Source organism: Procambarus clarkii, chromosome 51, assembly GCF_040958095.1.
Source record: "Procambarus clarkii isolate CNS0578487 chromosome 51, FALCON_Pclarkii_2.0, whole genome shotgun sequence".
NCBI lineage: Eukaryota > Metazoa > Arthropoda > Malacostraca > Decapoda > Cambaridae > Procambarus > Procambarus clarkii.
In genome coordinates, this window is record NC_091200.1 from 2,463,363 (window position 1) to 2,477,673 (window position 14,311).

At 43.7% G+C, this 14,311-nt stretch overlaps 1 protein-coding gene across 1 annotated transcript in view; it reads left to right on the forward strand.

Annotated features, from left to right (window-relative positions):
* LOC123774568 (zwei Ig domain protein zig-8) overlaps positions 1-12,323 on the forward strand; it is a 47,028-nt gene extending 34,705 nt beyond the window's left edge. Inside the window, exons 3-7 of the mRNA XM_045768932.2 lie at positions 1,545-1,981; positions 3,390-3,594; positions 6,163-6,261; positions 8,451-8,642; positions 9,188-12,323. Of these exons, the coding sequence (XP_045624888.2) occupies positions 1,545-1,981; positions 3,390-3,594; positions 6,163-6,261; positions 8,451-8,642; positions 9,188-9,297 (1,043 nt within the window). The 3' untranslated portion in view covers positions 9,298-12,323. The remainder of the gene's footprint in view (positions 1-1,544; positions 1,982-3,389; positions 3,595-6,162; positions 6,262-8,450; positions 8,643-9,187) is intronic.
* Positions 12,324-14,311: the final 1,988 nt, after the last annotated feature.

Here is a 14,311-nt window from a genome sequence, read left to right on the forward strand (position 1 = left end):
ATATATATATATATATATATATATATATATATATATATATATATATGGGGGGGGGGGGTTAGGAGAAGACAAAATGTGCCAGTGCACGTGGGAGCCCGACAAGGCTTCCACCGAGTGCTGCATATCCTCTTTTTCGAGGACTGAAGGTCCCTACAAACACCGAGAGGTGGTACCTCCGAGCATTCTAAAATGCTCTGATCAAGGCGAATTGAGCCAAAAACGCGTTTAGCAATTCTCTGTTTTTCACATGTGCTTTTTCCGCATACTTGGATTAGTGTTTTTGCGATCTTGCTTGCAAACTATTATTGTATGACACAGTGCAAGCTCCACTCAAATCTAGAGACAGCTTGAGTGATTTCCTTGTGATCAGAGTCTTTAAAACATTCTATTAAACATTAAAACATTATTACCGATGTTTCTGAGTTCCTTTTGTTACGAAAGCCGTGTTGGACTTGTTGCAGTACACTAGGGGCATCTAAGTGATATAATGCATATTGTGGACAACTCTAAAATACTCTGGATTACTGTGAAGAGTTAATATCAAGTATGCGATGCCTCGTGTAGATTCCTATAAGAGGGAAGAGGACTGGCGTAGGGAAGCAAGCATAGTCCCTCAAATATCAGTGCGAGGATTCATACTATTTTTCATTTATGATATTGAACTCCGGAAGTAGAGTCCCACCTGTCGATATTTGCAGACGATGCAAGATTAACGAGAAAAGTCGGGACAGATAATGATTATAAAATAAAATGGCAACCAAGCTCCAAAAACAGGAGTATGGAGAAGAAAATGGGAAAAAAGATGACAAGAGACCAGTTGGCAAGTCCACAATTAAGAGCAACTACCTCCTTGAATCGACTTAGAATTAGAATTAGACACACTTAAATATAACCCCCAATCACATATAAATAGGAAAACTACTTATTATTTCTCGAGTTAAAAGTAGCACACTTTTAACTGGCGGACATCAGAAGTGCCAATAGGAATTTCATCAAGAAGGCATTCAAGATCACTTCACATTACCTACGTGAGACCCGTCCTAGAATACGTAACCTCATCGGAGGTCCGCATTAAAAAGGGACAAATGATTAAGGAGACTCGTCCCAGAATTACGTAGGGTCGTAGTAAGGAGAAAGACTTAAAAAATTAAAAAGTCTAGACACGACAAAGAAAAGCATTTAAAGGGTTTTCACGACCAAAAGCGAAACATATTCACAAATAAATTAAACTGAACAAGAAAGCATAGATGAAAACTTGAGACAAAGATGTGACAGAGAGAGAACTACATTTGTTAGCCTAAAAGTAGTAGAAAACAGACGTGTATTAAAGGAACAGGTTGCCCAACACCAGACCAGTGTTAAAATTAGATAAAAAAGGAAGGTAGGTTAGGAGTGACCTATCAGGAGTGAATGCGGAGGCTGATTCAAAGAGCTGAAGCTCGGTTCTTCAGCCTCAAGTTAACTAAAACACCTCAAATCATGCATGCATACCAGATATTAGAACACTGAATGATTAAATAACACACATCCTTCCTCTTCTCCAGCCGTGGGAGGGAGCATGCTGCCGAACGCAACCCAGCCAGAGGCAGCCCGAGCGAGGCAGGAGGCCAGCAGCAGCCACCACAGGAGACACCAGCAGAAGCAGCAGGCACCCCTCGCTCTACCTGTACACCATCAGAGCCAGCAGGCACCCCTCGCACTACTTGTACACCAGCAGAGCCAGCAGGCACCCCTCGCCCTGCCCGTACACCAGCGGAGCCAGCAGGCACCCCTCGCTCTGCCCGTACACCATCAGAGCCAGCAGGCACCCCTCGCCCTACCTGTACACAAGCTCCTGGTCAGTGGCACTAACTACAGCAGGGACGCTGATGGCACTCTCGACGGGCCTTACTTCCTCACGCCACTTGACAGTCATCTCACTACCAGGGCGGGTCAGGCTGCTGTCCTCACCTGTGTTGTTAAGCAACTGGGCAACAGACAGGTAGGTGGTGACTCTCTGTACCGCTTTTGTTTTTAACTCTGAGGTTGTAACTTAGTGGCATTGAGTGAATATTTCATTTAATCTCCAAAATATATACCAATACAACCTTTTGTACCTTCATGTATATACTGGTACTCTGAGGGATACCAGGCATTGCCCAAGATAGTCCCCTTGGTTCCTTCCTCTCCTCTCCTCTACTTTTCCCCTCTCCCTCTTCTCTCAGAAAATATAATATTAAATATTATTAATTATTTAATAATTATTATAATATATAATTATTATTTAATTAATATTATATATTAGTAAGCAACGAAACTTTCCAATAGGTCTATTTTTTACGTTCACCAAAAACTCTTAGGGCATTACAACCAATATTTCACACTTGACAATAGATGAATCCAATGAAAATAGAATGTGTGTGTGTTTGTCTCGGGGGAATAATTACAGTATTAATATTCCAGTCTATGTTTGTCCCATAGTCCAGACAATTTCCCCAAGTATCTGGCCTCCAACTTTGGACAGACAAACAAACATTATAGTATATTACATTATATAATAGTATAATATAGTACTATACCAAAATTCTTGTAATTAACGACGTTTTTAGGTATAATAACCAGATCCATCTTCTTAGTATATTATATTATCCCCCAAAATTCAGCCCTTTGTATTTAGAATGATTTACTAAGAGAACTTAATTCTCTTGTTTGTACATAGTATTAAATATCAATTGACGTTAGTTGCACTATGATCTTCTGTACTTTATTATCAATTAACTTAGATTATGTCTATTATTATTATTTATGTTGGGAATTTCAGAAATACCAGAGTATATATACTTAGTACTCACCTAGATCAGGTATTCAGAGTGACAGGTGTCCAGCCTGACAGGTGTCCAGCCTGGCAGGTGTCCAGACTGACAGGTGTCCAGACTGACTGGTGTCCAGACTCACAAATGTCCAGACTGACAGGTCCAGACTGATATACAGGTGTCCATACTGACAGGTGTCCACACTCACATATGTCCAGACTGACAAGTGTCCAGACTGACAGGTGTCCAGCCTGGCAGGTGTCCACACTGGCCAGTGTCCAGCCTGGCAGGTGTCCACACTGGCCAGTGTCCAGCCTGACTGGTGTCCAGACTCACATATGTCCAGACTGACAGGTCTAGACTGATATACAGGTGTCCAGACTGACTGGTGTCCAGACTCACATTTGTCCAGACTGACAGGTCCAGACTGATATACAGGTGTCCATATTGACAGGTGTCCAGACTGACAGGTGTCCAGACTGACAGGTGTCCAGCCTGACAGGTGTCCAGCCTGACAGGTGTCCAGACTGACAGGTGTCCAGCCTGACAGGTGTCCAGCCTGACAGGTGTCCAGACTGACAGGTGTCCCGTATACAGGTGTCGTGGATCAGGGGTCGCGACCTACACGTGCTCAGCTCAGGTCAGGTGACCTTCTCATCAGACTCGCGGGTCAGCGTCACTCACCTGAAGGACTCGTGGACCCTCACCATCAGATACTCTCAGCCCCGAGACGCCGGGAGCTACTCCTGCCAGGTCAACACCCAGCCCCCCCTCGCCTCCTGGTACAACCTCACCGTCGTAGGTCAGTCACGGGTCACTCTTGGTACAACCTCACCGTCGTAGGTCAGTCATGGGTCACTCTTGGTACATCTTCACCGTCGTAGGTCAGTCACGGGTCACTCTTGGTACAACTTCACCGTCGTAGGTCAGTCATGGGTCACTCTTGGTACATCTTCACCGTCGTAGGTCAGTCACGGGTCACTCCTGGTACAACCTCACCGTCGTAGGTCAGTCACGGGTCACTCTTGGTACATCTTCACCGTCGTAAGTCAGTCACGGGTCACTCTTGGTACAACCTCACCGTCGTAGGTCAGTCACGGGTCACTCCTTTTTAACTTCAGAATCAGATAATTCGTTTTATCGGGGACAGGAAGCCTGTATATATATACTTTACAGCTCATCCTCCCAAAATGTTAGTACTAATAGTAACCAATTACTCGAAAGTACCATATTGGAACTACTGACCGTTCCCACGATGCTGCCGCTACAAAAGTTGCCTAACTTGCGGCTAACTATTCACTGCTAAGTGAACAGCCACATTAGGTGAAAGGGAACCATGCTCAAGCCTTTCCTGGATCAACCACGCTATTAAAAGTCACAAGTTACACGTCGTTCACATCATCGCAATCAGAGGTTAGTTTTAATTCCATTTTGGTACAACTTATCCATCGTAGGTAAGTTCCAGGTCTCTCGTGGTATAGTTTACCCATCGTAGTTCACTTGCAAGTGGTACAAGTTCCTCAACCAATAAAGGCAGAAATGATTTTAATCATTTGACACAGAATTAAGTGAAGGTCCAAAGTTTACAAAAAGTTCATGTTGGTCTTGTGACGTGACCTTAACCAAAGTTTCTGTCAGAATTACATTATAACTGAGAAGACTAAACAGAGTGTAGGAATCGGTAATAATGCAACAGACTGTTTTATAACTTAGGGTAAACAATTAGCATTGTCTGTACATCACTTCGAAGGGTATAAAGACCAGGAACTCGGTTGTGCTCTTTCACCATAAAATTGCCACCATAAAGATGCCACCATAAAAATGCCACCATAAAGTTGCCACCATAAAGGTGCCACCATAAAGGTGCCACCATAAAGGTGCCACCATAAAGGTGCCACCATAAAGCAGCCATCATAAAGGTGCAAGGATTACATGGTGCCAAGAACGACATTGTGGCAGAAATGTTTACAAATACTTGGTGTCGTCTGGACGCTGTCACCGTTCGACTCCTGTGCTCTGAGACAATATAGAAACTCCATTTCAACTCTAAATCTTCGGATGAAATATAAATCGATTCGAATTTATTGGTGGTCACTAACAATGTTAACTATTTATGGGCGTCTTGTTTTGTTTAGAAGTGTTGAATAAATAGTTTTGTTTTGTCCAGAAGGCCAATAGAAATGTTAGTTTTTTTTGTCTAGCAGAACCATGCAAATGATCTCATTTTGTTCAGCAAAACCACTGAAACTGTCGTATTTTGCCTAGAAGAACCACTGAAATTGTGGTCTTTTGCCTAGAAGAACCACTGAAATTGTGGTCTTTTGCCTAGAAGAACCACTGAAATTGTGGTCTTTTGCCTAAAAGAACCACTGAAATTGTGGTCTTTTGTCTAGAAGAACGACATAAATTTATTGTTTCGTCTAGAAAATAAAACGTCGTTCGTGTCATATATTGAGTGACTGGTTGTCCAGGTGCTTCCACATCACTGGAACACATTTCTGGCCAAATACATCAGTTCCAAAATAGTTCCACCGAGCGGCGCTAAGCTGGCAGCGTTGATCCAATGTATAATGTGTAGATCCCATGTATAATGTATAGATCCCATGAATAATGTGGACGAGCCCGTGAGGGGGCAGTGCCCGTCGGCTCGTCTCCGTCTCAAAGCGAAATATATACAGCACGAGGATCTCATCTATTGGTCGCCAATTTCCTTTGTTAGTTATCTCCGCCTAAATTAGGTGGCAGCTGTACGAGGTTCAGAACACCACTTAGGGGATGAGCTCCGTGTAAATCAGGCTCAGAAGAGTGGCCAGAGTGGCCGTGAACTACGCCTCGATGGTAAGTTGACTGAACAAACTGTTCATTCAGTGTGTGTTGACTTGTAGATCTTAAACACACTGCTTGAAAGAATAAGCAAGTATTCCGAATTAGAAAATAAAGCAAGGTTAGCGCAGTATAGGCCTTCGAACTTAGAATGGCCTACATTTTCAGCTTAAGGTAAAAATGGCTTTGAACTCGTGGCTTGAATGGCTTTCTGGCTTTGAACTCATGAAAGGCCTACGGTTCCGGCTTTAAAGCCTGAGCAATAAGAAGGACTCACGTTTCTAGCTTACGGTACTAAACTCCTGCACTGCCTACGTATTCCCACTTTTAAGCTTGAAACTTAAGATAGGCCTAAGTTCCAGCTTGTAGGCCTGGAACTAAATAAAGTCCTACTTTTAAAGCTTTGAGACAAATAGCTTAGGAAAAGCATTATAGCTTTCTGCTATAAGTCAGAGTTACTCTTTACTCAGACTTGAAGCAGTTTAGTCAAAGTTGAGATGAGATGAGATGAGATTCTTGAGATGTTTTGGTGTGTGTGTTTCCTCAGAGGCTCGGGCCAACATCTTGGGGAAGGAGACGATGTACGTCCAGATGGGCAGCACCGTCAGTCTTGAGTGTGTCATCAAGGAGGAGCTGGTCATCCCTGGTGAGTTGTGTGTTCATGTGTCATCCCTGGTGAGTTGTGGGTCCATGTGTCATCCCTGGTCAATTGTGTGTCGATGTGTCATCCCTGGTGAATTGTGTGTCCTTGTGTCATCCCTGGTGAGTTGTGTGTCCATGTGTCATCCCTGGTGAGTTGTGTGTCCATGTGTCATCCCTGGTGAGTTATGTGTCCATGTGTCATCCCTGGTGAGTTGTGGGTCCATGTGTCATCCCTGGTGAGTTGTGTGTATCCATGTGTCATCCTTGGTGAGTTGTGTGTATCCATGTGTCATCCCTGGTGAGTTGTGTGTATCCATGTGTCATCCTTGGTGAGTTGTGTGTCCATGTGTCATCCCTAGAGTTGTGTGTCGATGTGTCATCCCTGGTGAGTTGTGTGTATCCATGTGTCATCCCTGGTGAGTTGTGTGTCCATGTGTCATCCCAGGTGAGTTGTGTGTCCATGTGTCATCTCTGGTGAGTTGTGTGTCCATGTGTCATCCCTGGTGAGTTGTGTGTATCCATGTGTCATCCCTGGTGAGTTGTGTGTCCATGTGTCATCCCTGGTGAGTTGTGTTTCCATGTGTCATCCCTGATGAGTTGTGTGTCCATGTGTCATCCCTGGTGAGTTGTGTGTGTCATGTGTCATCCCTGGTGAGTTGTGTGTCCATGTGTCATCCCTGGTGAGTTGTGTGTCCTTGTATCATCTCTGGTGAGTTGTGTGTCCATGTGTCATCCCTGGTGAGTTGTGTGTCCATGTGTCATCTCTGGTGAGTTGTGTGTCCATGTGTCAACCCTGGTGAGTTGTGTATGTGTCATCCCTGATGAGTTGTGTGTGTCATGTGTCATCCCTGATGAGTTGTGTGTTCATGTGTCTCCCTGGTGAGTTGTGTGTATCCATGTGTCATCCCTGGTGAGTTGTGTGTCCATGTGTCATCCCTAGAGTTGTGTGTCCATGTGTCATCCCTGGTGAGTTGTGTGTATCCATGTGTCATCCCTGGTGAGTTGTGTGTCCATGTGTCATCCCTGGTGAGTTGTGGGTCCATGTGTCATCCCTGGTCAATTGTGTGTCCATGTGTCATCCCTGGTGAGTTGTGTGTCCATGTGTCATCCCTGGTGAGTTGTGTGTGTCATGTGTCATTCCTGATGAGTTGTGTGTTCATGTGCCATCCCTGATGAGTTGTGTGTCCATGTGTCATCCCTGGTGAGTTATGTGTCCATGTGTCACCCCATGTGTCATCCCTGGTGAATTGTATGTCCATGTGTCATCCCTGGTGAGTTGTGTGTGTTCATGTGTCATCCCTGGTGAGTTGTGTGTGTCCATGTGTCATCCCTGGTGAGTTGTGTGTGTCATGTGCCATCCCTGATGAGTTGTGTGTTCATGTGTCATCCCTGGTGAGTTGTGTGTATCCATGTGTCATCCCTGGTGTGGTGTGTGTCCATGTGTCATCCCTGGTGAGTTGTGTGTCCATATGTCATCCCTGGTGAGTTGTGTGTATCCATGTGTCATCCCTGGTGAGTTGTGTGTCCATGTGTCATCCCTGGTGAGTTGTGTGTGTCATGTGTCATGTGTCATCCCTGATGAGTTGTGTGTCCATGTGTCATCCCTGATGAATTGTGTGCTCATGTGTCATCGCTGATGAGTTGTGCGTCCATGTGTCATCCCTGGTGAGTTGAGTGTCCATGTGTCATACCTGGAGTTACACCACAGGACTGGTGCTGTGGTACACTACCAAGAGAGTCACCACAGTATTGCTCCTCCACAGGACTGGTGCTGTGGTACACTACCAGGAGTCACCACAGTATTGCTCCTCCACAGGACTGGTGCTGTGGTACACTACCAGGAGTCACCACAGTATTGCTCCTCCACAGGACTGGTGCTGTGGTACACTACCAGGAGAGTCACCACAGTATTGCTCCTCCACAGGACTGGTGCTGTGGTACACTACCAAGAGAGTCACCACAGTATTGCTCCTCCACAGGACTGGTTCTGTGGTACACTACCAGGAGTCACCACAGTATTGCTCCTCCACAGGACTGGTGCTGTGGTACACTACCTGGAGTCACCACAGTAGTGCTCCTCCACAGGACTGGTGCTGTGGTACACTACCAGGAGTCACCACAGTATTGCTCCTCCACAGGACTGGTGCTGTGGTACACTACCAGGAGAGTCACCACAGTATTGCTCCTCCACAGGACTGGTGCTGTGGTACCAGGGCGACAGGCTGGTGGACCGGGACTCCGGGAGGGTCAAGGTGGTCACCATTGTGGGTAACGTGACCACCAGTACACTGACGGTGGCCGGGGCCACGCGCCATGACTCAGGCAACTATTCCTGCTGGCCTTCTGCAGGCCGCCCTGACAACGTCATCGTCCACGTCATACAAGGTACCTATAATGCTCCGACTTCACATACATGGCAACTATAATGCTGTCACCTCATTATAACTACAATGCTGTCATATTATCTACAATGCTGTCACCTCATAGGAACTACAATGCTGTCACCCCATAAAAACTACAATGCTGTCATGGTAACTATAATGATATCATCCCATATGATCACCGAGGCTTATATGTATACTCTCTAATATGTATGTATATATTATATGTATACTCTCTAATATATGTATAATAATATAGGCTTATATTATACTCTCATGATAATTCCATCTTTGCCTTAAGAAACAAACAAGAAGCTTGAGTGAGGAGAAGGGATGGATACTTATCCACTGTGTATAGTGTATAATGTATATTGTATAGTGTATTTAAGACGTATAGTGTATCTATTTCAATCAATCTGAAATAGAGATTGTTCAGAGACGAAACTCACTGAAATGCTTAAAGAAGTCTCAGCTACGACCTCAAAACCAGAGGTCGTAGAAATGATGGATACTTACGATTAACAAGGCTACTTGCACCTCTTGTCTCAGGTGATCCGCCAGCGGCCATGCAGCATGGCAACTCAGCCACCTGGGTCACCACCCTCCTGCTGGTGCCCGTCGCATCCTCTCTCACCTCCCTGCTGCTCCTGCTGACGTGACACTGATCGGCGCTACTGCTCCTCCTCCTGTGACACTGATCGGCGCTGCTCCTCCTCCTCCTGTGACACTGATCGGCGCTGCTCCTCCTCCTCCTCTGACACTGATCGGCGCTGCTGCTCCTCCTGTGACACTGATCGGCGCTACTGCTCCTCCTGTGACACTGATCGGCGCTGCTGCTCCTCCTGTGACACTGATCGGCGCTGCTCCTCCTCCTGTGACACTGACCGGTCAACACGTTGGCTCTGAGACACCACTCCTCTGCCTTTAGTCTCTTCACTGCCTTTCACCAACCCTCTCATGCTCCAGTCTCCCCTCACATGCTCCAGACTCCCCTCTCATGCTCCAGTCTCCCCTCTCATGCTCCAGTCTCCCCACTCATGCTCCAGACTCCCCTCTCATGCTCTAGACTCCCCTCTCATGCTCCAGACTCCCCTCTCATGCTCCAGACTCCCCTCACATGCTCCAGACTCCCCTCTCATGCTCCAGACTCCCCTCTCATGCTCCAGTCTTCCCTCTCATGCTCCAGACTCCCCTCTCATGCTCCAGTCTCCCCTCACATGCTCTAGACTCCCCTCTCATGTTCCAGTCTCCCCTCACATGCTCCAGACTCCCCTCTCATGCTCCAGACTCCCCTCTCATGCTCCAGACTCCCTTTCTCATGCTCCAGACTTCCCTCTCATGCTCCAGTCTCCCCTCTCATGCTCCAGTCTCCCCTCACATGCTCCAGACTCCCCTCTCATGCTCCAGACTCCCCTCTCATGCTCCAGACTTCCCACTCATGCTCCAGACTCCCCTCTCATGCTCCAGACTCCCCTCTCATGCTCCAGTCATAATACATTCATGAAATCTACCCTCTTCAATCTTGTATATTATATCTTTTCATAATTCTCAATTCATATTCACTTCTGAAAAGTCAGAAATGTTAACAATACAAAGGAACGCAACTCCCTATACACGTTGTGCAGTGACACGACTCTTCTGCAACAGGATGACACTTGCCTGCTTCAGCAGGTGTTTCAGTGCTTCAGCAGGTGTTCCAATGCTTCAGCAGGTGTTCCAATGCTTCAGCAGGTGTTTCAGGGCTTCAGCAGGTGTTCCAGGTCTTCAACAAAAGCGAGCTTGGCAAGCTCTCAGGTCAAACTTCAAAGACAATATTCCTATTTTACATTAAGGAAATTCTTAACTTTTTTATTTATAATTTTATATATATATAATTGTGATAATTATAGTGATATTTTATGATCAGTAATGATCGAGGACAATCACTGTTGCACGTATTTCTATAGCAACGTCTCTCTTAACCCAAGGCAGTGAGATTTAGTCATCTTTTCTATAACAAAATCGTTTGTGTTAGAGACGGAGTCGATTCCCAGATGAAAGTTCCCGGGTTCGATAGATCGAGATAGATAGATAGATCGGATAGATCTATCAGCCGGATAGATCGAGAGACAGCCGGATAGATCGAGACATTTAGATTTTCTTTCGCCAGATGGTTCGGTTCACCTGGCAGTAATATTTTACCCTGGAGTTAGCCAACTGTTGTGTGTGTGGCATTCAAAAGGTCAGCCTAACGGCCTAACGTTGGCTGGTATAGGGACAGCGACGGTCTCGCCTTTGCAGGTCGGGGTTCGATGCTCAATTGTCCAAGTGGTCAATGTTTCAACGTTTACATTTGTTCAATCCAATTTCAACTCCAGGGTTAGCTACCTTGTGAATGACCTCTTTTCTGACCTATGAACCTGTGTCTGCTTGACATGTAGTGAATGTGCCATCAAGGCTGGCGATGGACCTGCAAAATAAATGCTGTCAGTGGATTAGACTAATTCTGTCATGGTACAACAAGAGTAATGCTGTCAGTGTACAAGAGTAATGCTGTCAGTGTACATGAGTAAGACTCTCAGATTATCAAAGTAATGTGATGCTAAGTCATTACCATTTGAATAAAAAAAATAGGCTAGGACGCCGATTGTACATAGGTGATGGTATGTACCCCATGCCCAAGTGAACACAACGAGGCCTCGGTGCCCTGCCGATGATCAAGGGGTTGTATGTGGTATGGTTAATGGTCAACGCGGAGGCCCTTTACGTTATGTTGTATCACATTCACTCTTGTATTATGTTCATTGTTGTATTATGTTCAGTACTGTATTATGTACATAATATTATTATGGTGATTGCATTACATGTGTAAAAAACGTAATTTAACCTTCATTGGAAGTATGACTGGCATACATACAACTCAGGCAGGCCTAAATTAACGATTTGATTTGACTTAACCATCAGAGATACACCAGCCTATCCAGCTGGCCCAACCAAACTGGTCTAACCTGCCTAACAGACCCAGGCAATCTGACATAGACAAACCCAGCTGGCCTACTGAACCTTAACCTAACCTAGCTGGTGAAGACCACCTAGCTGACCTAGCCACCTCAGCAGGTTAAAAGGACCGAGTCTCAGCACATGTAACAAACGGGTTACAAACCCGCCTCTCTCAACCACGATAACCTTGCACCATGCTGCAAGGTTATCTTATTCTTTGCAGAATGTTTACGTCTGGGATAACTATATGTTTGTGTGTATACATGTGTGTGTCTGGAGACAGGGCGGGTGTTTTCCTACACTTTTGTTTGATGGACGTGCGACTGCACACTGATACTATTTATATACACACAGCACACACACACACACACACACACACACACACACATATATATATATATATATATATATATATATATATATATATATATATATATATATATATATATATATATGTCGTACCTAGTAGCCAGAACGCACTTTTCGGCCTACTATATATATATATATATATATATATATATATATATATATATATATATATATATATATATATATATATATATATATACACGCAGTAATGCTATTGTGTATATTGTGGAGGTTATATTAAACACATGAATATAATACTAAAATATTCTAACCCATTCTTAATGTACTGTATTGGGCGTGTATGTCAATGATAAAAATATTTTCAAATAAAGAGTGAATATACGAACAGTGGCTTCATTATCCACCTCACATTATACATACAAGACCACGTGCTTCATTATCCACTACACACTATGATATATGATAAAAATATATATGATATGATATATGAACTATGATAAACAAAATGCAACACTTAAAATGATAGGTTAAAAGTAAAAGCTTGGTAACATGGTACATGTAGAGATGAATAAAGCTAATACAAGAAATATATTCAACTTCTCAAGATAGGAGCATGAAGCCGTTGTATCTATAAGAAACAGGAATTATATTATAATCAAGCGAGCAGACGAAGATGGAGGAGCGGTGGTGGTGTGCGAGACTGAAAATTAAAAAAAAATAAATACTCAGGTAACATGATCGGAACTCGAAGATGCCAACAAAGATGTTACTGCCCAAAACGCCATAAACAACAGAGGTCCCAGGACAGAACCTTGAGGCACTCCACTTACAACATTTTCCCACTCTGACGTGGGAACTAACTCTGACACCTAACTAATCTTTGTATATATATAGATTAATGACCCAAGCCTCTTACCTTTACGTCTTACTTCTTACCTAATTATATGCATTTGACCTCCCAGCAGATGTTGTCTCCCCACTTGAGAATGAACCTCGTTGGCTCGAAACGTTGTGTAAATTATAATAAGTATGAAACGTTTTATAGTTAATTTATATTCTTTTAGTCAACCTTGAACAAATATGACGTTTGGTGAAATTCCTCTTCCAAGTAAACTGAGATGCAAAAGCACTTGTCACAGGGATAGAACCCTAAACAAGAAAATAACACGGAATAGGCAATATATATATATATATATATATATATATATATATATATATATATATATATATATATATATATATATATATATATATATATATATATATATATATCTCCTCAGGTCATCCGGCTGTTTCTGCTACATCCTGTCTGAGGAGTGGTGAAGATTAAGTGGTAATGATTGATGAAGATCATTACACAACATCACAACAGACCTGTCTCCCGAAGCCCACACCAGACAAGTATCATCAAGGGGCGAAGACTATAGACGGCTAATTATAAAAATGGCTTTATAATTTCCTCGTGGAAATCATAAAGCCTCGTGGGGGCAGTAGCACTCCAGGTTCGGTGTTGACAACGGCTTTGATCGGCCAAAACGTTTATCTCCCTTTCCCATTTCTCTGTGGAATTTTACATTATACAAACTACTGCTAATGTTCAATTTACATGATTTTGTAATCTGTATTAAAGCAGATTCAATTATGTTCCTATTGAAAATGATTTTATAATTCGTTATTGAAGAAGCCATTTCCCAATCTGTTTGGTTAGAACGTTCTGACAAATGAACAAACAAAGCATTAGACAATTGACCGTGTCTTACAGAGTATTTATGTTGCGAAATTCTACATTTCAAATCTTTGGAAGTTAGCGCTACAAAGAACATATTACAGTCTATAAAATGTATTTTATAAATGACACAGTTATCACTACGAGGACTCTTTCTAACTACTAGTGTCTAACTATCCTGCCCAAGTGGTTGGATCCACTTAATATCCACTTAATCATCTCATCTCCAATGATATCTTAAGCTGTGGTTCTTTGTCTAGTCAGGTGTAGTTTGGTATATTATCCTAAACTCCTGTGTAATCTTTTTATATTTCCTTGATAATGTGTTGAAACACGAAAACGTTCCGAACTTCAAAGAATGAAACTTCAGAAACGTTCAGCAGAGTATGAGTACTGTCATCAGCAGGGTATGAGTACTGCCATCAGCAGGGTATGAGTACTTCAGCAGAGTATGAGTACTGTCATCAGCAGGGTATGAGTACTACCATCAGCAGGGTATGAGTACTTCAGCAGAGTATGAGTACTGTCATCAGCAGGGTATGAGTACTGCCATCAGCAGGGTATGAGTACTTCAGCAGAGTATGAGTACTGTCATCAGCAGGGTATGAGTACTGCCATCAGCAGGGTATGAGTACTGC